This window comes from Jaculus jaculus, chromosome 22 (assembly GCF_020740685.1).
Source record: "Jaculus jaculus isolate mJacJac1 chromosome 22, mJacJac1.mat.Y.cur, whole genome shotgun sequence".
NCBI lineage: Eukaryota > Metazoa > Chordata > Mammalia > Rodentia > Dipodidae > Jaculus > Jaculus jaculus.
Genome location: NC_059123.1, coordinates 4920277 through 4947825, shown reverse-complemented (window position 1 = coordinate 4947825; position 27549 = coordinate 4920277). Strand labels below are relative to the sequence as shown.

At 46.2% G+C, this 27549-nt stretch overlaps 1 protein-coding gene across 1 annotated transcript; it reads right to left on the bottom strand.

Moving 5' to 3' along the window:
* Positions 1–4323: 4323 nt before the first annotated feature.
* On the bottom strand, positions 4324–24522 carry Ldhb (lactate dehydrogenase B). The gene is made up of 8 exons (XM_045139539.1): positions 24420–24522; positions 19428–19562; positions 14196–14313; positions 12959–13132; positions 10773–10946; positions 9774–9891; positions 6930–7053; positions 4324–4684 (listed from the first exon to the last, which is right to left on the bottom strand). Exons 2-8 carry the CDS (start codon positions 19554–19556, stop codon positions 4517–4519), a joined length of 1005 nt encoding a protein of 334 aa, XP_044995474.1. The 5' UTR covers positions 19557–19562; positions 24420–24522; the 3' UTR covers positions 4324–4516.
* Between the last annotated feature and the right edge of the window lie 3027 nt (positions 24523–27549).

The window sequence follows — 27549 nt, the reverse complement described above, 5'->3', positions numbered from 1 at the left end:
GTTGTACGATTGGCCAGTGGAGCAGTCTGGAGTTTCCAGAAAAGATAGAAAAGCATATAGCCTCGGCGCAGGGAAGCCAAGGCCAGGCAAGCCATCCAGAGCCCTGCAAAGCATCAGCAGCCTCCCCCTGTGCTCCTAAAGGCCCAGACCAGCCTGCAGCCCCTACTCAGGGCCCAAGAAGGCGCTGGAGGCTGTGGCAGCGAATACAGCACTGCTTCCGCCAACTGTGTTCCTGTGTCAGGCCACACCAGGGCTCAAGTGACAGAAACCGGGTATTCCCAGGGTGAGTGCCAGGGCCCAGTTGGGGACAGTAAGGAAGTGAGGACAGAGAGGTGTGTGTACCCTGGGGTTGTGACAGGAAAGGGGAGAAAAGGTCCTCCTGAGCAGTCTTCACATTAAGCCTTTCCTGCAAGCTGCCCTCCTCCTCCTCCTGCAGTCCCCTCTCCCCGTCCTCTCCCATAACACTGAGGGGGAAAAGGATTAATAGAAACCTTGTGTGCATGCATCGTGTGGTGGTACCATCATTTCTCTCCTCCGTGCCCCCATTCCACTGAGGGCTCTTCTCAGCGGCATTGCTGGTCCACACCATGGAGTGATGGGTGCGGGGTTGGGACAGCAGGCAGTCACCGGGGCGGGGTGGGGGGCGGGGGTGGGATCTGGATCTTCCCTCCCACTTTGAGGCTCTTAGTCTTTCTTCCCACAGTTATCTGTGCAGTGAGGAGTGGCGGCCTTAGCATAGATGCACAAGAGAGGAATGCCTGGGTCAGTTGGGAGCTCTATTTTCCTCTTTTCAGCAGCCAGCATACTGATTTTCCTGCCAGTGAGCAAGTTTGCACTCCCCCAGCTGCCAGTGAGGACTCCCCGTTCCCTGGAGTTGAATCCTCCAGATCACAGAAGAGTGGCGAGCAGCATCTCGCCATGGTCCCCACAGCCAAGGGGCCAGACTGAACCCTGTGCTCGTGACAGGACACGGAGCACCCTCCTGAGCAGCATTCACAGACACCTCCAGTGCCAGCTCCCTCCCTCTCCTCCTCCCACAGCCTCCCTTCTCCCTCCTTCCTCTATACCTCCAAGAAAATAAATTTATCGTGACCTCAACCATCCATTGTGTGGTAATTTGTTTTTGATATGTCTTAGCAAACTACTAAACAGTCATGGACAGATGGTGTCTGTGGTCACGGGTGGGAAGATCACTCGTCATGGGTACGGGCAGACTTTCCTGTCTTCTGGCCACGTGCATTTTAATGACTGCAGAGCAAGGCAGTGGTGGTCACAAGGTCTCAACATCTTGAAATGCTGTAAAATGGCTCTGAAGGGATCAGACCACCCTGAAATGTCACAGGCTCCCTCATATCAAGAGTGGGCGTCTAGGGTCATTTGGAGGTGCCACCCCTGCAGTGATTCTCACCCTGGGCTGGAAGCCGAGGCCTTGACCCGCTCGTCAAGTGTCCGCTGCTGAGCTGCCCCACCACGTCTGTTGCTTCAACAATTCCAAACCATGGGTTTTCCTTCTCTCCTCTCCCCTGACTTAGAATTTCAGTTCCTCTTCCTGCATCCTCCCCGGATTTCCCTCAGCACACCCCCTTGTGCCTCCCCGTGGACTCTGGCCTATAAGACATTGCAGACCAAGGGGAGCACGTGTGTGTGTGTGTGTGTGTGTGTGTGTGTGCGCGCGCGCGCGCACGCGCACCGCGTCATCGTGTGAGCAGATCTGGAGAAAAGGGCTTTAGTTGTACGTGGGGTTAGTTTGGGTTTTGTGATGAAAGGCTGCATGGGAGGTGGTGCGAGGCTGCCAAATCCAGTGACTTGTGTCAAACAGAGACAAAGACTCCCAGGTGCCCAGAGTTGTGGATTGTAGCAAACATGGAGGCAGAGACCAGAACGACCGCCCAAAGTCACTAGAAGCAGAAGTAATCACCCTAGAGACCCCACAGGACCCTGAGGACACCTTGGTCTTGACCCAGGGACACTGCTTGTACACTCATGGCCCCTACTAGCATGCAAAAGTACTCTTCTATTTGGTGTGGTCACTGACTTTGGGTAATTTGTTAAGGCAGCCCGTGACCACCAGGCTCTGGAGGGCAGTACAAATTCAACTTTGCACAAAAGTCTGCCAGGGACTCTGTGCCTTCTGGTCCTGTGCATGTGAGGGACACGTGGAAAGGGGTGAACACAGTCCAGGTCACTGTGAGTAACACATAGTAGTGACCATATCTGCACAAAAGAGCACCTTTCCTTGAGATCATTTGTATGTTGTCATTGTCTTTCCTTGTCTTGTGAACAACTCGACACCCTGAAAACCCTCCCTGCTCCCCCACATGTGGTTACAATGACCCATTTCAAGCAGATGACCACCACTGCTGAGTGGACAGAATTACCCTGGAGCCTCAGGGCCAACCTCTGAGCGTACAGTGTAGGTAAAGCTCCGAATGATGGCTGGGAGGGAGGGGGATGAAAACGGAAAGTGCATGTGCTCAATGCTGGGGAAAGGGAGTGTGACGCCTCCTCACTGGTGCCCTCCCTGTTGAAAGAAAGCAGGAAGCTTAGATGATCTCTATCCAAGGAACAAGTCATGCCAAAACCTCCCTCTTGGCCCTTGGCATTTGAGGAAACAGCATCATCTTGGTCCAAGAATCAGGACCCACCAGAAAAAAAAAAAAAAAAAAAAACAGATCAAATAAATAACAAAAGGAATGCTGTGTCTGCATTACCCTGAGAATCCAGAGAGTGCGGTGTTAAGGCCTTGTGTCCTTAAGGACACACCAGCCAAGCTCTGCAAAGACCAAGCACTTTTGGACAAAAAAATTATGTATCACAACAGTTGTCCGTGACAACCACAAGCTCCTTCCTGAAGGCGGTGATCTAGCACGTGCCCTAGCTGAAGCAGATGATTCATTTCCGGGCACTGTTTCTATGCTCCCGTATCAGTGAGGAAGGAGTATCATGTCACCTGCCTGTACCAGAAACGCGCTAGGGCTCGGGAGGCATGCCAGGGGCATCTGGGGCCAAAGGGTTAGTCACAAACACATGCATGTTCGGTTGAGTACTTAAAGTTACACCATCAAGATAGTCGCAGAATAGGAAAGAATGGCTATTATTTTTTTTACTTTTTGTTTTTTTTTGAGGTAGGGTCTCACTCTAGCCCAGGCTGACCTGGAATTCACTATGTAGTCTCAGGGTGGCCTCGAACTCACGGTGATCCTCCTACCTCTGCCTCCCGAGTGCTGGGATTAAAGGCATGCGCCACCATGCCCAGCTCAATAATGGCTATTATTAAACAAAAATATTCTACAAATAAAAACCAGGAGATGGGCTGGAGCGATGGCATAGATGCTAAGCACTTGAATGTAAAGCCTAAGGACCTGGGTTCAAGGCTCGAATCCCCAGGCCCACATAAGCCAGATCCACAAGGGGGCAAATGTGCATGGAGTTCATTTGCAGTGGCTGGAGGCCCTGGTGTGCCAATTCTCTATCTACCTCTTTCTGTCACTCTCAAATAAATAAATAAAATAACATCAACAAAAACCCAGGAGAGGTTATCTTCCCAAACTCGCATATTTTAATGATAAACACAGCAGTATTAGATTTTATGAATAACAACTCCTTATCATGTCAGGGAGGGTGAGGAAACAGTTTGAGAGCAATCACTCAGAATTGAAAGTGTGCAAGCCTGTGCAGGCCAGGGATTGTATGGGTGTGTGTGTGTGTGTGTGTGTGTGTGTGTGTGTGTGTATGCGTGTGCATTTGAGGGCCAGCAGTCAACATTCAGTGCCCTCCTCTGTGACTTCTTCCCCTTATTCTGAGACAGGGTCTCTCATGGAAGCTGCAGTAACTAAGCAGCCTACACCAGCTAGCCAGCAAGTCCCTGGAATCCTCCATCTTCACCAGTATGTGAATCCCTGCGCCACCCCCACCGTGCAGATGGGAGTTCTGCCAAATCCTCTCGTACTGGAGCTCCAAAATCTGTCATCTTGATCAGCACTCAGCGTTTAACTTGATTTTTTTTTTTTTTTTTTTTTTTTTTTGCACATGTCTTCAATCAGATAAGCTAAGGTACCTGCCAGCTGTCACATTCATGAATGGTTAGATACTTGCAATGAGACCTTAGGGTACGCCATTTAAAACTTAAGATTTTGTTAGCTGACACAAACACCCTAAACACCAGGGAGATGTTTTCTCCCAGCATCAAAGCATAAAACCCAGGCATGGTGGTATGTGTCTACAGTTCCAGTACTTAGGAGGACCCTGGAGAGTCTCAAGTTCATGTCCACCTTTACTACGTGGTGAGACCTTGTCTCAAACAACCTAAACAAAAGCAACAAGTACACTGCAGTGGCTAAGTTTATTTCTTCTAGATCTCGTGTTGTAAGCATTAAGCAGGCCTGGGCTTTAATTCTGAGCTCACATCACATATTAGGGAGAAAGCCGACTGGGACCCATTGTACATGGTGAAGGCTGACGGGTCCCAGTTCATCACTTTACAGTTTTTACTTCTCTACAGCCTGGAACCCATCAGTCACAGGTCTTTCAGGTCCTTCTGGATGTCCCACAGGGTGTCGGCACTCTTCTTGAGCTGAGCGACCTCGTCGTCCTTCAGCTTCTGGTTGATGACGCTGGTGAGACCCCGAGCGTTGAGGATGCAGGGGAGACTCAGGAAGACTTCATTCTCGATGCCGTACATTCCCTGCAGGAACGGCAAAGCAGTCAGCTTCAGGCAGGCAAAGAGCCCCGCAGGAGGAACCATCACCAGAGCCATGCTAGAGCCCAAACCAGTACAGGACCTTTTGTCAGCATGAGCCACATTTTCATCAGTGGACAGGTCCATCTGTGTCCTCCACTCAGGTCGAGAGCTAGGTTTTACATACAGACTATACCAACACACTCAAGATAACATCATGAAAAAGTAATAAATAATAGTCATTTTAAATCGAACACTGTATTCTTAGATATAATTGAACACTTTGTTTTATGAACACTGGAATTGCTTTCAGTTACAGTTCTGAATGGATTACTTCCCCTGAAGCCCCAAGTGTCATAAGTTTCAGTTCAGAATGGAATTTGATAGAAGGGAATGTTTAATACGTTGAGAGAATAATCGATGTTAGGCAAATCTCAGAGGTGTTACTTCATAGCTAGAAGTCACTAACCATCCAGGTCTCACAACACCCAGAATTGCTGAGGAAACAGGAAAAGTGCCTTTGAGTTTGACCACTTTGCTTAAGGGAATTTATTCACAGGCTCATTTTCACTGTCTCACCAACTAGATTGCTTAATTATACTTGGCAAGTTTCTGAATGAAAATGAGTTTCCTAAGCTTGCACCCAAGCACTACAGGAAAGGATCTAGCTTATGACATAAAATAAAAATGGATCTATTCCGTGCATATTTGTGAAGGTTCTGAATAGGAATCACAGAATAGTTTTCCATATCATATAAAAATAATGAAAATTGGGCCACAGAGATGGCTTAGTGGTTAAGGTGCTTGCCTGTGAAGCCCACATACCATGTAAGCCCGATGTACCTGGTGGCACATGCATCTGCAGTTCATTTGCAATGGCTGGAGGCCCTGGCGTGCCCATTCTCTCTCTCTCCCAATCTCTGTCTCTAATAAATAAATAAAGTAAAACCTTTAAAAACTAATGGAATAAATCATATGGAATCCTCTGGTTTTGGACAGTGGTACACTCAGGAGCCATATTGTTGCTAGAAAATTTTCAGTGCCAGGGATGGGATACCTTCCAGTGAGTTGTTGACCAGGGAGATCCCTGATGCCCCCAAAACATTAGAGGCCATTGCTGATGCCCTTGGTTTCCCACCAGGAATAGATGGTAAGACCCTATTGCTGAAGACTCCACATACTAGGGCTGCAAGATCACTGAGAAATCCTGCTGGAACTGAGCTGATAACCTCCTCCATGTAGACCAGCTGACAGAAATCTAGAAGAAGCCATTCTACATGCAGTTCAATGGGAGAAAAAGATACCACCAGTGAAGATACTCAACAGTGGACACTGCAAGCCTTATAATTGGCCAGCCAGCCCAAAAGAGTCAATGGGTGCAATAGTGGCACATCTGTCATGGTGGAAACCAACTGCCCTCCAACTGGACTGGAGGCCCACTCCATGGGAGGGAATACATCCCTGATGCTGAAAACTTAAAACGGGTAGTCATGAGCCCTAGGGGTGTAGCATCTGCTGATGTCTGAATAAATGTATATACTATGCTCATCAAACTGCCCATTAAGCACTTCTTTTAATATTTATACCCTTATATTAACGCTACTGTCACTTTGGGTAGAGAATCTTCTCTTTTCAGATTGCAGTGACCTTGAGACGACTCAGAAGGTATCATAGTGCTGGAAAGAAGTGACTGGAGTACTGAGTAACATCTCAATCACACCTTCCAAGGCTCAGGGTCTAATGCGGCAGAGGTGGCGGAAAGAATGTAAGAGCCAAAGGAAGGGTAGGACTCCTTACAATATGCTCCCTCCAGACATAAAATTGCCTGGATATCCATGACCCCACAGTGCCTGAAACTACCTACACAAGACCATCGTAAGAGGAGGAAAATATCACAACACCAAAATAAGAGAGAGACTGATTGAGATGGGTAGGGGATATGATGGAGAATGGAATTTCAAAGGTGAAAGGGTGGGGGAGGGAGGGTATTACCATGGGATATTTTTCATAATCATGGAAAATGTTAATAAAACTTGAGAAAAAAAAAAACTAATGGAAACCTATTGAAAGTCTTAGCTCCTACTAAGTTTTGTGTTCTGTCATAGACTTTCATTCGAAAGGGGGAACGTTTGTAGAAAACCTAGACACAGAGTAATTGTGAGCTACAGCTAACTCGTCAATTGTGAAGAGCATCTCCGTGTAGAACGTTAACACAAGGGATCTCACAATACTTTCTATGGGCTTGTCTCACCTTCACCATTGTCGACACTGGATGAATCCGAGACAGATTCTTCAACATGGATTCAATGAGGTTGGCGACACTTAACCCGATGGCCCAGTTGGTATATCCTTTTAGCTTGATGACTTCGTAGGCACTTTTGAGAACACAAACAAGAGATCGCTGAAACCTCACTTGTGGGTCTGACTATTGCTCTTACTAACTGTGACCTTGAGGTAGTTATTTAACCTTTGCGGCCTCAAGATCCTTTCCTTTGAAATTGAGACAGTGTTGCCTATTATGTTAGTTTTTCTTAAATGAATGTTAAATGAATTAATATGCATGTAAAAATTAAAAGTAAGTACTACATGGTCAGCAGTACATAAAGAGTCTGATAAGCTCAAGTAGCTTATTGCATGAGTGAATATTTATAACATGTCAACTATTAAAATGGACATTTTCAACAAATATAACTTATCCATAAATGTATTTCTTTAAAAAAAATTTTTGTTCATTTTTATTTATTTATTTGAGAGTGACAGAGAGAAAAAGAGGCAGATAGATGGAGAGAGAGAGAGAGAGAGAGAGAGACTGGGCGTGCCAGGGCTTCCAGCCACTGCAAACGAACTCCAGACGCGTGCACCCCCTTGTGCATCTGGCTAACGTGGGTCGTGGGGAATCGAGCCTCGAACCGGGGTCCTTAGGGTTCACAGGCAAGCGCTTAACCACTAAGCCATCTCTCCAGCCCCATAAGTGTATTTCTTAACAGAGTAATGAAATCAGGAAACAATAAAAGCACCTTCACCTGAGTGAAACCTGCTTGTCTTACTTTTTATTTATATGCAGAAGCAGAGAGCGAAGGGGTGCGGCAGGGCCTCCTGCCGCTACATACAAAATCCAGACACATGCGCCACTTTGTGTGTCTGGCTTTACTTGGGTACTGAGGAATTGAAGCCAGGCCGTCAGGTTTTGCAAGCAAGTGCCTTTAACTACTGGGCCATATATCCAGGCCTGCTTGTCTTATTCTTAAGTAAGGGATTAATTGAAATTCTGATGATTAAATTAAAATTTTTCTGTGGATAGATCAAATTCATCAAAAAGTCACAACATTCAACAAAATTGCTCCATATTTGAGATATCAGCCATGATGCAAAAATTCTCTGCCAGTGACACTTACTGAATGCTCATTGATGATGCACATTTACCTATGTGACCTTGAGCTATATTTGAGCAAATCTTTGATCCTTTGGTTTTAGAGAAGAGGAAAATGGGGTACATTTTGAAGGTCAATGGCTCCCAACTCTATAGTTAGTTTCAGTATCATGACTTGAATCCATGGAGTCTATTTCAATGTAATGCTTTATTTTGTTTTGAATAGGAAGGTCTTAAAAAAAAAAAAAAAGAAAGAAAGATTTGGGCTGGAGAGATGGCTCAGAGTTTGAAGTGCTTGCTTGCAAAGCCTGATGTCATGGGTTCAATTCCCTAGTACCCGCATAAAGCCAGATGCACAAGGTAGCACATGTGTTTGGAGTTCCTGTGCAGCGGCAAGAGGCTCTGGTGTGCCTATACTCTGTCTCTCTCCATCTTCACAAATAAATACAAGTATTTAATAAAAAAAGTTAATTTTTATCCCAGTGTAGTGGTACATGCCTTTAATCCCAGCACTAGGGAGGTAGAGGTAGGAGAATTGCTGTGAGCTCAAGACTACCCTAAGATTACATAGTGAATTCCTCGTTAGCCGGGGCTAGTGCAAAACCCTACCTTGAAAAACAAACACAAAAAAGATAATTAAAAAAAAATATAACTTCATTTATTTGCAAGCAGAGAGATATAGACAGAGAGAGGCAAAGAGAAAGAGAGAGAGGAGAGTGTGGGTACGCCAGGGCCTTTAGCCACTGCTAACAAACTCCAGACACAAGCACCACTTTGGGCATCTGGCTTTACGTGGGTATTGGGGAAATTGAACCGAGGTTGCTAGACTTTGTAGGCAAACGCCTTAAATGCTGAGCCATCTCTCAGCCCAAATATATATATATTGGAATTACCTTTCTCTTTTCTTTGTTTTTCCTTATTTAAGACACAAAAAGAGGAGAGAGGGAGGGAGAACAGGCATGCCAGGGCCCCTAGCCACTGAAAACGAACACGAGCCACATGACCATCTTGTGCACCTGGCTTACACGGGTACGAGGAATTGAATTCAGGCCCTTAGGCTTTGCAGGCAGAACGCCTTAACCGCTGAACCATCTCTACAGCCTCGCAAAAGAATTTTTTTTTTTTTAAATCATTTGTAACAAAAGTAATGGGGGGGAATAATCTGAGGTGAGTGTTGAAAGATTAGCTGAGAATGGCTTAAATGCTGTCATCCATCTTTCTAAGGTTGCTGTTTAGGTGACTAAGAGGCTAGTCAGGTACAGGGTTACCTCTCGGGCTAAATCAAGCCTAGCGTGTTGAAAAGTAGTAGTGTGAGGCTCTTCTCACTTGTTCATTTTTTTTTTTTAATTTTTTTGCTCATTTTTATTTATTTATTTATTTATTTGAGAGCGACAGACAGAGAGAAAATGGGCGCGACAGGGCCTCCAGCCACTGCATCTGGCTAACGTGGGTCCTGGGGAATCGAGCCTCGAACCAGGGACCTGAGGCTTCACAGGCAAGCACTTAACCACTAAGCCATCTCACCAGCCAGCTCGTTCATTCTTCACCCACCTGTACCCCAACTTCCCTTTAGAGAAAACACTTGCTTTCTCCAGGGAGTTGGTTCAGCACATCTGACTGGTCGAAAGTGGCCTCGCCTGCTTTTCAAAGAGAAAACCTGAGCAGTAGCTGGAGACATACCAAACATGAAATGAATTCCCCCAAGCCAAGAAAACCTCCACTCACCTGTCCACCACCATCTTATGCACTTCCTTCCAGTTTTCACTGTCATTGTCTGTCCCCATTTCTGGATTCAGTTCTTGGAGAGAAACACCAGCCACGTTCACTCCACTCCACACAGCCACTGTTTTTAGGTGGGGGGAGAAAAGGCAAACATTCTAGACATTTCTGTTTTAAAAATACTCTCAGTTCTGATGCACACCACCTAAAAGCAGTTGGCGCTGAGCCATGGACAAGCTCTTTGAGGCACATTTGTTTAGCTAGTTGCTCTAAATAGCAACGATCTGAACTTTTAACTTGCATATAAAGCCATCAATGTGCCGCAGCTATACAGGATAAGGAACTCTTTGCTTTTCTCTAGGTCTGCGAAGGCCTAGTGTGGAAGCGTGCTAAAGTTCTATAAGGCAGGGTCTTATGTAACCAAGGTCAGCCTTGAACATGTAGCTGAGGAGTGTCTTGAACTTTGGACCTTCTTGTCTGTGTCTCCCAAGTGCTGAGATTACAAGTGTGTGCCACCACACCCAGTTTACGTGGGCCTAGGGGACTGAACCAAGAGCCTCGTGTATGTAGGAAAATATTTTTCCAAGTGGTCTATATATCCCAATGCCCATCCTAAATATCCGAGAAATTTTAACTTCTCTCCTGTGCATCATTTTCTAATATAAGCCCCTTTATTCCAGAGCTAAAAGAAAATTCTAAGACTCCCAAGTAGCACAGTTATACCAAACTATAGCATAATTATGAAAGTGCACTGTAATATATAAATAAAAATATATCACATATATATATATATAAACAAGGGTCAAGTTCATTTAGGGAAGAATGCCAGAATGGGTTATAGAGTACACATGTAAACTAGACTTCACCATCTAAGCCACGTGCTTCCTGGGGAACATTTGCAGAATATAACCAAGTCACAAAGGCCCATGTAAAGTGCATGAAACTCAGTCAGATAAAACAGCAAGCAGGGGCTGAGCCCCCTGCAGGCACCAGTGACCTTCTTACCACTGGAGTCACCGTGTTCCCCCAGAATCCATCCGTGGCAGCTGCTGGGGTGAATGCCAAGTTTCTCAGCCATCAGGTAGCGAAATCTAGCAGAATCCAGATTACACCCACTTCCAATCACACGGTGCTTGGGCAATCCACTCAGTTTCCACGTAACATAGGTAAGAATATCCACTAAATGTTTTAGAAACAAAAATACAGGTGAATAAACTAGAACTGGCTTCAAGTGCTAAACCAATCAGCGTGTGTGCTGGCGTCTCCCTCCCGCGCCTCGCCAACTCTCAAACGAGCTCTGGTTAGGGCTAGGCATGTACTTTAACTTTAGCTGGGCGCAGTGGCGCACACCTTTCTTTAATCCCAGCACTCAGGAGGCAGAGGTAGGAAGATTGCTGTGAGTTCGAGGCCACCCTGAGACTCCATAGTGAATTCCAGGTCAGCCTGAGCTAAAGTGAGACCCTACCTCAAAAAACAAAAAAAACAATCAAAAAGGATGGTAACTTTACATGATTGGAGGAGGAAAACAGAATGAAAGTGTTATTAAAGGGATTATAAAACATGAAATATACAATGAGCTGCACTTTTATATTTATACCTTGACACGAAAATACATAGGCTAACTTGGAAGAGAGAAAAGGACTGAACCCAACCCTCTGTTACTTAGGTTTTCACCACTTCTAATGTTCCTTAACTGTGATGTCTTATTATAAAATGAAAGAGCCCTTTTCTTACTCAACACCTGCCGAGGCATGCCACCAAACCTTTTCTGACCATGAGATATGGCTAAGTTGTTAAGAAAACACATGTAATCACTATGTCACCAAAGGGTATGTGACAGAACCTTTCAGGGTGGCGCAGCCTCACAACTCAGATGTAACTCTTTTGCTGAGGGCTGGAGAGATGGCTTCGTGGATAAGGCGTTTGCCTGTGAAGCCTAAGAACTGATGCTCAACTCTCTCGGTCTCAGGAAAGTCAGATGCACACGGTGACGCGAGGTCGCACATACGCACAAGGGGGTGCACACGTCTGGAGTTCAGCTGCAGTGGCTGGAGGCCCTAGCTCACCAGTTCTCTCTCTCCCCTCTCTCACATTAACAAAAAAAAAAAAAATCTTGCTGATCTGGGTAGAAGCACAGCATTTGCAGGTTAAGACGAAAAGAGCAGAAAAACGGCATTTACAGGGCAAGCACAAAGCCGGAAGTGAATCCAACAGCCTCTACTCGTAAAGACTGGGCCTAGCTAAAATACATTCATCACAGTTTGGACAGGATAATTCCTTTGCTGACAACTTTGTTGCTCTGGAAGGGTCTTCCCTGAGGATCAGCCTTTGAAGCTATACCTAGAGAGTTACAGACTCAGTCATGGACGGCTGCCTGAGGTGCAGGATGCTGCAACACAGACTGGCTAAGCAGCTGTCCACTTCCGTTCTGTGTCTACCTAGCAGACACTGGGTGGGTCCTGGGGAGCTGAACACAGGCCACCAGGCTTTACAAGTTGAGTGCCTTTAACTGCCACCGAGTTGCTATTCTAGGCCACCCTTCATATTCTTAAAAAAAAGAAAAAGAAAAGAATTAAGACTTTTTGACTTTTTAGCAAACCTAGGTAAAACAAAAAGATGCAATTGCATGATATAAAAATCTCATATTTGGGAACATTTGGCCTGATGTTACACAAGGCCACCTGTTTAACCAACACGGTCTTCTCGTGCCAGTAACAGCGGACATGGGGACCACCTCTGTGGATGACCACTGCTGTAGCAGACAGATTCAGGTTCGCTGAGATGAACTTCCAGACTAGGCATGGTTATGGAGGAAGGGATGTTTATTAAAGCCTACAGATCCAGGGGAAGTTCCATAATGGCAGAAGAAGCTGGCCAGCCTTCACAGGCCCAAGCAGACAGAGAGAAGTACAAGCCTAAAGGTCGAAAACCATATAACACACTTCAGGAACTCCAGCTAGGCACACTTTGCATATCTTTAGATTGAAATCTGAAACCCACCACCACACCTTAAGATCCACCCAGTGACATTGCCTCCAGCCAGATGGCTACAGATGTAAACCACAAACAAATAAACAACTGAATATATTGGGGGCCATCTATTCAAACTACCGCAACTGCCACTGACTGAAATCCAGAGCAAAAATGAAATCCCCAAACAGTGAACCGAATACAAAGCACCTCATCGTTACCTGGGTTGGAAACCACAATGATGATGCAGTCGGGGCTGTACTTGACAATCTGAGGAATGATGAACTTGAAGACATTGACGTTTCTCTGCACCAGATTGAGACGACTCTCCCCCTCCTGCTGACGGACTCCTGCGGTGACCACCACGATCTTTGAGTTGGCTGTCACCGAGTAATCTTGAAAAGGGAGGGAGAAAAGGTCCCTTAAACCAACACTTCCTCGGAACACACATCTGTATGTCCTAGAAGCACAACCAAGCATTTGCCCCCAGAATTTGTGGGTGTAAAGCTTTTGCACCAAAAGTTTGGGTCCAGCGCTTCCGTCCAATCAGTGACAATGAAGAAAGCCCACCAGGAAATTGTGAACCTAACATATTTTCCTAGCCAAGTAATCTACAAAGTAAACACAATCTGCTAAGCCACTTTTCAACATTTTTTTTTCCATTCCTAGTTTAGTTAAATGAACAAGCAATAAAAACAGAAATCAATTTAACATTACAGTTAGATAGAAAATACTAACGAAATAAAAAGGACAGCACTATTTGTTTTTGGATGGTGTGGTGGTTTCATGCAGATGTCCTTGGTGGACTCGTGTGTTCTGAATGCTAGGTCACCAGCTGGTGGCTATTTGGGAACTGAAGCCTTCTGAAGGTGAAGTGCTATTGGGGGCGGGCTTAAGGGTCTAATAGCCAGCTTCCCCTTGCCAGTGTTTGGCACATTTTCCCTTGCTGTTGAGCACTTGATGCTAGCCAGGAATGATATCCACCCTCTGCTCATGCGATTGTATTTTCCTGCCACCATGGAGCTTCCCCTTGAGTCTGGAAGCCCAAATAAGCCCTTTCCTCCCACAAGCTGCTCCTGGTCGTCTGTTTTCTGACAGCAACGTGAAGCTAACTGCAGCAGTAAAAAGAACTAAAATTAGACTTCTGAAACTCACTATTTTAAGGTATGACACATGTTTCTAATCCCAGCAGGCAGGAGGCTGAGGTGGGAGGACTGCTATGAGTTGAATCTTTGTAATTAAAAACAAAAAAGGACTTAAGAGGAGCGTGACATGAGAGCGGTGACCGAGCAAGCACTTGCCTAGCACATTGCAAGGACCTGGGCTCGAACCACATAACCACAGACAGCAGTAAGTGAAAACAGACAGCAAGCTGATGTTTCATCCATGGAATCAGACAGGCACCTTTTAATGAGATTCTCTTAACATTAGGTCATGTGGAGCCTGAAGTGACACTACCTTTATCTGCCACAATTTTAGGTGTCTGAAGAAATAAGCTTCCATGCTGCAGATCCATCATCTCGCCTTTGAGCTTGTCTTCCAGGACATCCACGAGGGCAAGTTCATCAGCCAGAGACTATCAACACAAAAGGCGGGGTCAGTTCTTACTATGTCTGGGTGTGACATGAATTTTGCTTTGGAGTGAGGCCCTCAACAAGGATTCAGTGGACACAAATCAACTGTGCTGTAGGACCATGGAGACAAAGATTCCTCATGAAACTAACTTGGCTCAACAGCTGATATAGACAGGGAACGTACAGGCAGGGAATGCAAGTCCTCACTTGAAGGCAAGGTGCGCACGCAGACACAGAGAAAGAGATCAACAGACAGACTCAGAAACAATCCAGGGCAGTGTTTCTCCATGAGGCCACCCTCATTCAGAGAGTTTCTGGAAAGGTAGAATTTCTTTAAGGCACTCACGGTTTGACTTCACTTGAGCTTTGCTTGAAGCACCAGATAAGCCTGGAATGCTCACGTTGGCTCTGCACGCTGCAGAGTCATGGTGGGAACGGCAGCTTCAGCCTTCAGTGAAGGCCGAACCACGAGAATCAGCGCACAAAATCAATCCTAACTCACGCCTGCATCTTACCTAATCTCAGAGTTCTCCTCTCTGCTCCTTGTCATCCTCTGCCCCCCACCCACCATACAAAATAAATAAATGTATTAATTATTCTTGATCTAGAATTACAACTTTATGTGCTCTTTGCATGAACAATGAAAGGGGAAAACAAAGGATTCTCTTGTTTAGAAATCAAGTCCCTGATCTTTTATAAAACAGTAAAAAGTTAGGGGAGATGGTCATGGGAGAGAAACGTAAACATCCTTTTGTCTTTGAGATACCATCACCCTCCAGAACCCTATTCATCTAAACTACTGAAAACCACTACAGTCCTTGTCTTCATGGGTTTGGAAACAGCATAATCGGTCCTGTCAGATGCTATCAGTTCTGCTCTAAGACTTTGCACTGGGTTCAGGAAGTCTTTGGGAGGTCAAGCAGGGCAACCCCCGGTGGATGTCAAGGTCAGGAAGGAAGTCTGCAGAGGGAGTGAAGCCAGTCGGAAGAGAAACCGATACCTCGATGACACAGGCCCTGCTTCTGGAAGGACTCTGAAGGAGCAGGGTCCTGGGGGGCAGGACATGAAACAGTGAGTTTCCCTGAGACTGCCAGGACCAGCCTGTGGGTTGGCTGTTCCACACTCACGAAGTCAACCAACCTCGGGCGGGAGGTTAAGCAATGCGCATGTCAGCGGCCTGTCTAGTGCTTTCTCGTCGTGGCTCCCGAGTGCTGCCGTGCGAGAGCGGTCTGCGCCACACTTGCACGCCAGAGACGTCACGCGTGATCGAGGGAGGATTTACAGGAGACAGGGGGCGTGGACGGGTTTCATGCAAATACGACATTCCACATAAGATCCTGAAGCTCTTGGGTTTTGGTGCCTCAGGGTTCCTGCCACCAATCCCCCAGTGATGTAAAGGGATGGTGCTATATCTATGTAAATTTTATACAGCTTTCACTTAAATACATTTGGACATTTCAGAAACTGTTTTATTCCTTTGGATCCTCTAAGATTACACACACAAAAAAAATCCTCACTTGCATTTTAAAATCCTAAATTAATACAATATTGCTTAATAATAGCCTGACACTCTGTGAAGGTGCCAAGCACTAGGAATGCCAATCTTATTTTAGTACTGACGTCAACAGTACTTAAACAGAAAAGTATGTCACAGGATGTCAGATCCTGTCCCTGTGAGTGGGTGCAGAGAATTAGCTGAGAAATGCATACTTAGCTGAAGGAAGGAAGGAAGGAACACACACACACACACACACACACACACACACACACACACCCCGTAACTGAAGTGTTGACTATAGATGGATATGAAGGAGGGAATAACTTTCTAGGATAGAAGCTCACAAATGGAAGACAGAGACCAAGTTAGATGCTGCCATTGACTTGGGAAAATCTTCCCTGTTCTATAGATTTCATAGCCTACGCATGTGCCGTGCATACATTTTATGCCCATTGTTAGGTGTATTTAAACTGAAATGACAGGGGTCGGGTTAACTGCTAAAGCAGTCATCATATGAAGAAGCAAGGACAGTTAGAATCAAGAATGTCACTGCTGGGCTGGAGACAGCGCTCTGTATGAAAAGCCCAATGACCAGGGTTCGAGTTCACAGTACCTACGTAAAGCCAGATGCACAAAATGCTGCATGCATCTGGAATTCATTTGCAGTGGCTGGAGGCCCTGGCCCACCCATTCTCTGTCTCCTATCTCTTTCTGCTTGAAAATTAAATAAATTTCATTTTGGTTTTCAAGGTAGGTACAGTCTAGCCCATATTTACTTTTTCAAAAAAGATTAGCAGTCAGAAAATCTTTAAGTACTAGTGCATTAATATGTTTAGGGTTTTAACTGCCTAAATGCTGACACAGAACAAAAGTAAACCAAAATTATGATTCTCACTGGGCGTGGTGGTGCAAACCTTTAATCCCAGCACTCGGAAGGCAGAGGTTATTGCCGTGAGTTCGAGGCCCCTCTGAGAGTGAATCCCAGGTCAGCCTGGGCTAAAGTGAGACCCTACCTCACAAAACAAAACAATAACAAAAAAAAAAAAAAAACAAAAAAAACCAAGAGTAACAAAGTGCAGAATACTGGGTCCAAAATAGTTGTCTCCAATTTAGGATGGCTTGACTATTTATTTCTTTATTTACTTATGAGAGAGAGAATGCCTCTAGCCATTGCAAACGACCTCCAGATGCATGTGCCACAATGTGCATCTGGTTGATGTGGGTTCTGGGAATCAAACCTGGGTCCTTAGACTTCATAGTGCTGAACTGTTAAGCCACAGGCCAGCGTGGCTACTTTTTTCTTTTTCTTTTTGAGATTATATGCGATGGGAAAGCGATACATATTCAACACAAATCACAGCTCAAAATCTGGACTGGGATCTTTTCCTGCCGGGTGATATGCACCAAGATCCTCTCTTGCCCTGGTGGGCAGAAGCAAGCAGCTCCTTCCGGTGAACCACGGGCTCTTAATTCTCTCCAGGGCCCTGTGTTGCCATGACACTCAGTAAGTTATGCACACTAAGCATTTTTTTGGCAGTTCTTGGGATAGAACCTGGGGCCTTGCCCATGCCAAGACACCATTCTACTTCTCCCACTGAGCCACAGCCCTGGCCAGCAGGAGCATTTTTCATGCATGGAAGGTCGTCTATCCTTACAGGGTCACCACTGCCAGCTGAGTGACTGTGGACAGGCGACAGCATTTCTTTAGCCTCAGCTACTTTACCTGACAACAAGGACACGCAATATCGTCCCTTAGATGGGGGTGGGGCACAGGCCTGGAATCTCAGCCCTTGTGAAGCTGAGGCAGGAGGATTCTCATGAGTATGAGACTGGGTTAAAGTATACGGCCTTCTCTCAGAAATCAAAACAATTCAAAATTATTTAAAATAAAGTATGTTAAGGCACCGTCTGTGGTAGTGCATTCTCAGTATGTATTTTTTTCTTAGAAAAGACAAACTAGGGTCTGAAGAGATTGCTCAGTGGTTAAAGTTGCTTGCTTAGAAAGCTTGCAGGCCTGGGTTCAATTCCCCAGCACCCACATACATGCAGACGCACAGACTGGTGCATGAGTCTAGAGCTCATTTGCAGTAGCAAGAGGCCCCGGCACTCTCTATCGCTTTTTCCCTCCCCTTATAAATAAGTACATAAAATATTTAAATTTTTTTTAAGTCTGGCATGGTGGCTCATGTCTATAATTCTAGTACCCTGGAGGCTGAGCTAGAAGGATTGCCACGAGTTCAAGGACAGTCTGGGCTACAGAGTGTTTTCCAGGATGGCCTAGGCTACAGTGAGACCCTACAAAGAAATGCGAGCTGTCTTTACCCGAAGGAACTCTGTGCACTAAATTATGATCACGTAATCCCTGTAGTTTGGGAATCTTGGGCAAAACCCAAGTACCTCAAGGAAAAGTCCTTAGAACAACACACAAAGCATAAAACTCACAGTGATGATTTCTCTGCTGGTTTTCAACAAAGACTCAGAATTTCACCCTTCCAAATTTCAAATTTGAAGCCGGGCACAGGGCTGCCAATATGCAATCCCAGTACTTAACAGACGGAAGCAGCCAGCACTTGGGAGGATCGCTGTGAGTTCAAGGCCATCCTGAGACTACAGAGTGAATTCCAGGTCAGCCTGGGCTACAGTGAGACCCTACCTCGAAAAAAAATTTAAAAAGATGGAAGCAGGAGGGTCAGGAGCTTAAGGCCTCTGCAGTTACATTATTAAGTCTTGAAATAAAAAAAAAACATGAAAGGAATTAGGGCTGTAGCTTGGTGGTCTGGAGGCAGACCACATGGCTAGCATGCAGAGTGGTGAGGCAGGCTGAGCTGGGTTCCTCTGCATGGCAAAAAAAAAAAAAAAAAAAAGAAAGAAAAAAGAAATCAGTAAATGGGGCAAACTAAAAAAAAAAAAAAGTATGCTATTCCAGCAGCCTCCACATGAAGGACAAAGGGTCCCTGTGCGCCTCCAGGGCCTGTAGCCACTGCAAATGTACTCCAGACTCATGTACCATCTTGGGCACATCGCTGATGTGGGTCCTGGGGAAGCAAACCCAGGCCCTTTGGTTTCGCAGGCAAATGCCTTAATCACTTAGCCCTCCCTCCAGCCTCCTACTGTGGTAAATGGAGTCACAAGGAAACCACGGGCAAGCATCAACTGAAAGGTATGCTTCAAAACGGACACAAACCATAACGAAATGCCAATGCCACCGGCATGAAAAACTGGCCGAGTTCCGTGACTAACAAGAAAGGGTGAAAAACAGTTCCAGGTTAAAGATGAGACGTGGGCAGTACATGCATGACCTTGGTTTGAAGGGGAAAGCTACAAAGGGTCTGGTTCTGACAACTCAGAGAGAACCTTAAGTAAGTATGGTATAATACATCATAGCACCACAGCCGTGTTGACAGTCTCTGTGCAGTCACAGAGAGAGAATTCTCTGGGGAGATACATGCTCGAGTACTGCAACGGGAAGCACTGTGAGACAGACAAATTTGTCCCAAGGCTTCTGGGGTGGGGCAGGCCGGCGTCTCCCCGAGGCAGCACACGCAGCCTGGAAAGGCCCAGCAGGATGTCACAACCCTACTGGCAGGAACTGCCAGGCGAGGTGCCCTGGAAACGTACCTTTCCCAAAATGCTGATAGCGCACGCCATGCCAACCTGTCCAACACCCACTACGGTGACCTTGTTGTTTGGGACAGTTGCCTCCTCTTCTGCAACAGGGGCGATGAGCTTTTCCTTAAGGGTTGCCATTTTATCCTGCAAGAAAAGATACAAAACATTTCACTTCTGTCCACGTGTGAAAGTGATTGGGATCCATCTTAGAACGTTGTTGCTGTGTGAAACTAAAGCCCAGCTTAGCATGATCCTAATGATGTTCTAGAACACAAAATATATTTTAAGGAACTATTTATCTTATTTAGCGGATTTCATCAAGGCCAAAACCTCCATGAGGCCCTTAAAACTTAAGATTCTTGCCGAGTATGGCGGCACAGGCCTTTAAGCCCAGCACTTGGTAAGCAGAGGCAGGAGGATCGCCCTGAGATTACATAGTGAATTCCAGGTTAACCTGAGCTAGAGCGAAACCTTACCTCAACAAACAACAAAAAATGTGTCTTGAGCTGGAGAGATGCCTTAGCAGTTAAGGCACTTGCCTGCAAAGCCTAATAACCCAGGTTCAATTCCCCAATACCCACATAAGCCAGATCTACAAGGGGGCGCATGCATCCGGAGTTCATTTGCAGTGGTTGGAGGCCCTGGTGTGCCCATTCCCTATCTGTCTCTTTCTCTCTCTCTCTCTCAAATAGATAATTAAAAAAAAAAAAAAAAAGAATGACGATACTTTCCTGAGCCTAGGATTCTATGGTTTATTAAATTGCCATCATAATTTTTGTTATAACAAAGAGATGTAAAACTTATATTTAAATTCTGCCATTGAAAAGAATTTATATTGTGCTGGAGAGATCGTTTAGTGGTTAAGGTGCTTGCCTGTGAAACCTAAGGACACATGTTCAACTCTCCAGGTCCCACATAAGCCAGACACACAAGGTGAAGCAAGTGTGCAAGGTGCCACATGTCCACAAGGTGGCGCATGTATCTGGAGTTTGGTTGCAGTGGCTAGAGGCCCTGGTGTGCCAATTCTCTCTCTCCTTACTCTCTTGCATTAAAAAAAAAAAAAAAAAGGCCAGTCTTTTGGGCTTGCTCCCCTCCCTCCAAAAATCTAAAAAATAAAAAAAAGACAGAATTTATATGGGGTTGGAAAGATGGCTCGGCAGTTAAAAGCACTTGCTTGCAAAGCTTGATGGCTCAGGTTTGATTCCCCAGTACCCATGTAAAACTAGATTCACACAAAGTGTAAATGGCATGCCCATTTACACTTCTATCCCTCTCCCTCTCTCATTCTCTGCTTGTGAATAAATAAATATTTGCAAGATTTACATGTGACTGCATAAAATTAGTTAATATTTAAGCTTAATCAAAATGTGGGCAGTTTCATTAACTTCTACTACTTGAAATTATTATTATTACTCTTGGAAGATGAGGAGTGATTCTCTTTTTAAATATTTTATTTTTATTTATTTATTTGACACAGAGATAGAGAATGAGTTTTTCAGGGCCCCCAGCCACTGTAAAAAAACTCCAGATGCATGAGCCCTCTTGTGCATCTGGCTAACATGGGACCTGGGGAATCGAACCTGGGTCCTTTGGCTTTGCAGGCAAACGCCTTAACTCCTAAGCCATCCCTCCAGCCCGAGGAGTGATTCTTTTATGCTTCTACCTCACACACAAATGCCATACTGCACTGAGTATACAGTAAGTGCTTAAACACACGATCACACGATAATGAATGCTCACAGAATATGCACACATGAGCATCTCCCAGTGGCCTTGGAAGATGAGGGGAAAAAAATATTTTCCTTCCGGTGGGTCACATTAAGACAGTCAGCCTCTGACCCAGTTTTATCTCCAACCATCACAAATAAATAAAAACACAAAAATTCAAATTTAAATCAATGTAACTAACGTATTATACACAGTTCGCACGTTACATAGGTAAATGTCCTGTGTAATGTAAGCAAACTTGTTGAAATAAGTATCAAATCCGTGGTAAATTAAAACACAAAATGAGCCGAGTGTGGTAGTGCACACATTTAATCCCAGCACTCGCGTGGCAAAAACAGGAAAATCGATGTGAGTTTGAGGCCAGCATAACTCTATAGAGTGAATTCTAGACCAGTTTGGGTTAGAATGAGATCCTAGCTTGAAAAAACAAAAACAACAACAACAACAAAAAACCACACAGAAATGTACTGCCCAGCTTTCTCAGAGGCGCCAGACCACAGATAAACCCTTTTCCCCCATAATGAAGCATCATTTACAATTACAGCACCCTGTCATCCGGGTGTGTCAGGGCCTCTTGCTGCTGCAGACAATGAATTCCAGATGCAGGTCCTCCAGGACTTTTGCATCTGGCTTTTTGTGGGTACTGGGGCATTGAATCGCTGAGCCGGCAGGCTTTGAAAGCAAGTGCCCGTAACAGCTGGGCCATCTATCTCCCCAGCCCAGTTTGTTACTCTTTACCCCAGGCTGTCACCCCCGGGGGCTCTGACACCTTTTCAAACCAAGCCAGCTTTCTCGTCCTGTTTTACTTCTAGTGTGAGTAGCAATCGGAACCAGTAACAACCTGGCTTAGTAACTGCGGGTAACGGGAGTTAATAAAGTACCCGAATCTAGAGACAACCAGGAAACAACTGCTCCATAGATTTATTGTTTTAAATAAATATTTTATCCAATCTACAAGACTGGGAGGTTTTTTCTTTTTTTCCTACTTTTTCAAGTCAGGGTTTCACTCTAGTCCAGACTGATGTAGAATTCACTATGTAGTCTCAGGGTGGCCTCAAATTCATGGTGAACCTCTGACTTCTGCCTTTAAGTGCTGGGATTAAAGGCATGGGCCATTATACCCGGCTGTGGGAGGCTTTTGGTGTTTTTTTTTTTTTTTGTCCTTTTTTAATTTATTTATTTTAGAGCAACAGACACAGAAAGAAAGGCAGAAAGAGAGAGAGAGAGAGAGAGAGAGAGAAAGAGAGAGAATGGGTGCACCAGGGCCTCCAGCCACTGCAAACGAACTCCAGATGCATGCAGCACCTTGTGCATCTGGCTAACGTGGGTCCTGGGGAATTGAGCCTCAAACCGGGGTTCTTAGGCTTCACAGGCAAGCGCTTCACCGCTAAGCCATCTCTCCAGCCCTGTGAGAGGTTATTTTTGCTTCAGATCACATTCACCATTTTCTAGTAGTGGGCGCTAAGGAGAAAGGATGAAAGGATTGTCAGGAGCTTCCACAAATGGCTAATCTCTGACTTTAAAAGTGACTCAAGAAGGCCAGGGAGTTTGAGCAAATCCAAAGATCACTGTTTCATCTTGTTGAACTCAGATGCAAAAGCATACTTTCCTCGGTACTGAAGTTGATTTCTGTTAATTACCCTAAGGTGTTGGGTAGATACGTGGGCTCCAGAAAGCATCAAGAAGGCTTCTGATCCCAGCACTTGGGAGGTTAAGGCCGGAGGCTCAGAAGTTCAAGGCCACTCTTTGCCACATAGTGAATTTGAGACCAACCTGGCCTAAGGAACCTGTCTCAAGACAAAAATAAAACCAAAACAAACAAACAAAAAAACACCAAGAGGAGAGAGTCTGGTGTGGTGGTGCATACCTTTAATTCCAGCACTCAGAAGGCTAGAGAGGAAAATTGCATTGAGGTCAACTTGGAGCTACAGTGAGACCCACCTCAAAACAAACAAAAAGAGAAGGAAAAAAAAAAAGTGGTAGGGAAGAGAAGAAAGGAAGAAAAAAAAAAGTATGGAAACTTTAACCCCAGAAACACCAGGCACGGTGGCACTCACATTTAATCCCAGCACTCAGGAGTCAGAGGTAGTAGGATCACCTAGAGTTCGAGGCCAGCCTGAGAATAAATAGTGAATTCCGGATCATCCTGGGCTAGAACGAGACCTTACCTTAAAACACACACACACACTAACTACATACAGATCCTTAACTACTTTGGGGAAATGCCACGTGCTACAGTGTAGACTTGCCAAGCAGTGCAGTCTTGCTAGATAAAGTGTTTTTCAATTTTTTACTTAACAGGAATTACAAGAAACGAAAAGAAAAATGGGCATTCATTCTCAGCAGGCCGTACCCAATCAGGCGGCTGTACTGAAAAATAACAAACAGAGGAGCAAACCAGCCCTGGCCGGATGGGCATCACGTCCATGTGCATTTAAACCTGCAGAAAGGCACCCTGTTGCCAGTTTAGCAAGCAAGATGCTCGTCGCCTCTTTGCAGAGGACCTCCCACGCTTAGGGGTTAAGCACCCAGGTTTTGCCCTGGCCCAGCTCCTGGCACCAAGTCACCGCTCTTAGCAGGCGCAGAGCGGCAGGTCACGAGGGGAGGTGGCCACGCAGCATCTCCACCGACAAGGTCCCAGGGGTAAGCCTAGGCCTCACATACCGAGCAGAGTAAACCAGGAAACACCAGGAAAAAGCCAGCTACCGACTCCAGGGCTCGTGCAATGAACCGGGGAAGCCGAGTTCAAGACCAAACTTGCAACAGCTGAGGCCTCCGCCCCCATTCCTGCAGGCCCAGGGGCCCGTCTCCATGCCCCGCCAACAGCCAAGGGTAACATCCACCGGCCTCCATCCGAGCCACCGGCTCGCTACCCGGGGCCGTCCCCGGGCTCCTCGGGGCGCGCGCATCCCCGGCTAGCATCCTCGGTGATGCGACTGTCCACCGTGAGCCCATCAAGGACACAAGGGCACCTGGTTTTAGCTGCAATTACCACAAGTTCCCCCCCCCCCCGAGCCCCCAACCCCCAGATGGGACCCAGGCCAGAGACGAGCCTTCGGGGTGCAACGGCAGCATCCTCCCCATCTTGAGCGTCCCCAGCCCGCGGTACCCAAAGCGCGCGGAAGGAGGATACAGGGCCTCCGGCGGCGATGGGGGAGGGGATGCTTTTCCAGCCTCCTGTCCAGCCACACAGCCATTCCCCAGCTTCTCCCGGAGGAGAGGTGAGGAAGGCAGGATGGGTTGGTGCCAGGGGGTCCCCGAGCAGAAAATTACCAGGCCAGAAGGGGGTCTCTGCGAGGACGGGCAGCGGGGCAGGGGCGCAGCCAGCCTCCGATCGCCTCCCCGGCCGGCGCGGATCTGCCAGCCCGCGGCGGGGCGGGGCCCTGCGCCTCCGCAGCCTCTAAGGTTTCTCCATTGTGATTGGAAACCCGAGCCGCAGCTAACCCTCCCCTCGGCTCGCTCAATCCCCTTCAAGGACAAGGACTCGGGCGGGCACACGCGCTCCCCCCTCCCCACCCCACCCCCAAACTTAGAGGTCACCTTCGGGCCACAGCAGGCAGCGGCCTCCCCGCTGAGTGCTGGCTAAAACCTGCTTTTCTGGCTCTTCCGGAGACTTACCCGATCCATCCATTTCTAAGTAGCATCTCGGGGTTCGACTTTTCGCGGGGTGGGGGGGGTGGTGTGTGTGTGGGGGGGAAACCAATCTCCCCTAACTGTGATGCTGCTGGGGCATCCTGCTGGAAGGGGCCCCTGCGCTCCAGAACAGATGCAAAAAGTACTGGTCCAGGTCGTGGGGTGCCTGGTTCTGGTAATCCAGCACCAGGGAGGCCAAGGGAAGAAGGGCCATGAGTTCGAGACCAGCCTGGGCTAAATCGTGAGTTCCAAGCCAATCTAGTGTGAGACTCTGTTTCAAACAAACAAAAAAAATAAATAAATAAAAACACTATTTTTAATTGAGGACTTGAAAATATATGAACATGTTACAATTCGGTTACATCCCCATCAGGTCGGTCTCTTCCCACTGGGCTGAAGTTCTCCTCGACATTATTACCAGTTATTGGTAATCACTGTGGGGGTCACGAGCCCACCAGTTAGTCTCTGTGTGGAGAGAACGCCTCAGAGTATACCTTCCCACCCTGAGTCTCTTAAATTCTTTAGATCCCTTCCCTCTTCCACAATGTTCACTGAGCCTAAAAACACGGAATTTTGATAACCAGTTTCAAGTTCATTTGGTGAAACAATCACCTTCTCACCCCTTTCCCCACTAGCAGTGCAAACACAGACACCTTGAAAGTCAGGATAGAAAATTTTAAAGTAAGCTTAGTGAAGAAACAGCTGGTTGCTACAGCTAGGGGACAGCCTGAACTGTATATTCAGAAAGGAGTAAATCAAAAATAGCCTAAAAGATAGGCTGCAGGTGGCCCAAGATATGGGTCGGTCGGCTCAACCTAAACTTTATGTCCCGGGAAGAGGATAAACAAAAATACAGTTTTGAGAAAAACCAAAATAATAAAATAGTTTCCCAAGACAGCCTGACCAAGGACTTAAACTCTGGTTATGCACAAATAAGATATGTAGACATAACTGTACAAGCTTAGCAAATACCCTTGTGAGACCCCCTCCCCTTTCCCTTCCTTGCTAAAAACCCTATAAAAAGAAACACCCAATAGGGCTCAGGGTCGACTCCTCTGTCTCCCGCATGAGATACGTGTGGACCCCACAGCTCTGGTTTCCTGAATAAAGCCTCATGCTTTTGCAGCAAGTTTGGTCTCCCGTGTGTCTTTGGGTGCGTGCTATCTCAAGACTTGAGTGAAGGTCTCCCTCCGGGGGTCTTTCAACCTCAATCAAATAATGCGCACCGACTGCTCCCTAGTTACTTAGTTGCCCGACAAGATCAGGGCTGGCCTGATTTTTCTTCTGCGAAATCAGTAAGGTCCTAAATTTAGGAAGGCTGGGCAGCCCCAGCCCTTAGGGGAGACAATGGAATTCCCAAGTGAACTGCAATTTCTATTAGTCTTTGAGCAACCGGACAGCACGGGTGTGTATGTGTTGCAGAGAGAACCCCGGCTTTGCCCCAACGAGCACTTCACCAAGCTACACCCCAACACTGCAATTCTGCCCCTCCGTGTTCTCATCCGTTTCTTCAAAGCTCAGCCCAGCGCGTGCGACCTTCCTTCACTTAGGGTGAGCGAGCAAGCGAGTGAGTGGGTGAGAGAGCCCTTGGTTGAAGGTATCACGGCCTATCAGCATCAGGTGTTTAACCTTGAACTTATTTCCAGATACAGTCATCTCAAAGGCTCCCTCCCGGCAGGTGACAGGAAGTTTGGGGGCTTGTAAATGTATACCTGCTCCTGTGCGTGGGCTGCTCTTCTGTAAATAAGCCCTGGAGATAGGAATATAACCCTAACCCCATGAGAGGCCTCCAGGACCAGCCGGTAACTTCTTTTAACCACACCACGATGACTGTGCTAAGTGGTAAATGAGATTTGGTACAAATCCCACATTCATCCTGAACCCAAGTTTGAAACAAAACTAGCAAGTCACGCAGCAAGAAATCCAGAAGTCACCGGGTGTGGTGGCACACTCCTTTAATCCTAGCACTCAGAGGCAGAGGCAGGAGGATGTCATGAGTTCAAGGCCACCCTGAGACTACATAGTGAATTCCACGTCAGCCTGGGCTAGAGTGAGACCCTCCCTCAGAACCAGCCCCCCAAAAGGTACCAATACATAATGCATCCATACAAAGCACACATTTAATTGAAAAAAAAAAAACAAACAAAAACAACTTAAAGCTCTTCTGTCCCAGATTCAATAGTTTAATTTATAAAAAAAGAAACAAAAATACAAAGGCATTCTCTCATTGCACATGAATAGTGAATACATTCTAACATCAAACAAAATGCTTGCTATTTTCCTACCAAAAAAAATAAATAAGGGAAAAGAAATCCTGACGATGCCGATGCTCTGTTTTTCCTCAGCCACTTTCTCAAAACCCACTCACCAGACTCTAAAGGCCCTCACTTCGGACTGTCCCCAAGGTACACTCCTTCTAGTCACCTCCCATCACAAAATAGCTCTTCTTTAGAGTAAGGATGGGGGTGTGGAAGTGGGAAGAGGTCTTCATTCCTTCCTCCCACAGCTTCTCTGAGTCACCATGGTGAATTTGCCCCTAAATTCTGGCATGATGCTTACACATTTTTGAGAAGTGCATACCTGGAAAGTTATGTTTTCTAAGTGTGAGGGGAGAGCATAGTTTTCTTTTAAAAAAAAATTATTTGTATGTAAAGAGACAGAGAAAAGAAAGAGAGACAGACAGAATGGCACATCAAGGCCTCCAGCTGCTGCTAAGGAACTCCAGATGAATGGTCCCACCTTGTGCATCTGGCTTTATGCCGGTACTGGG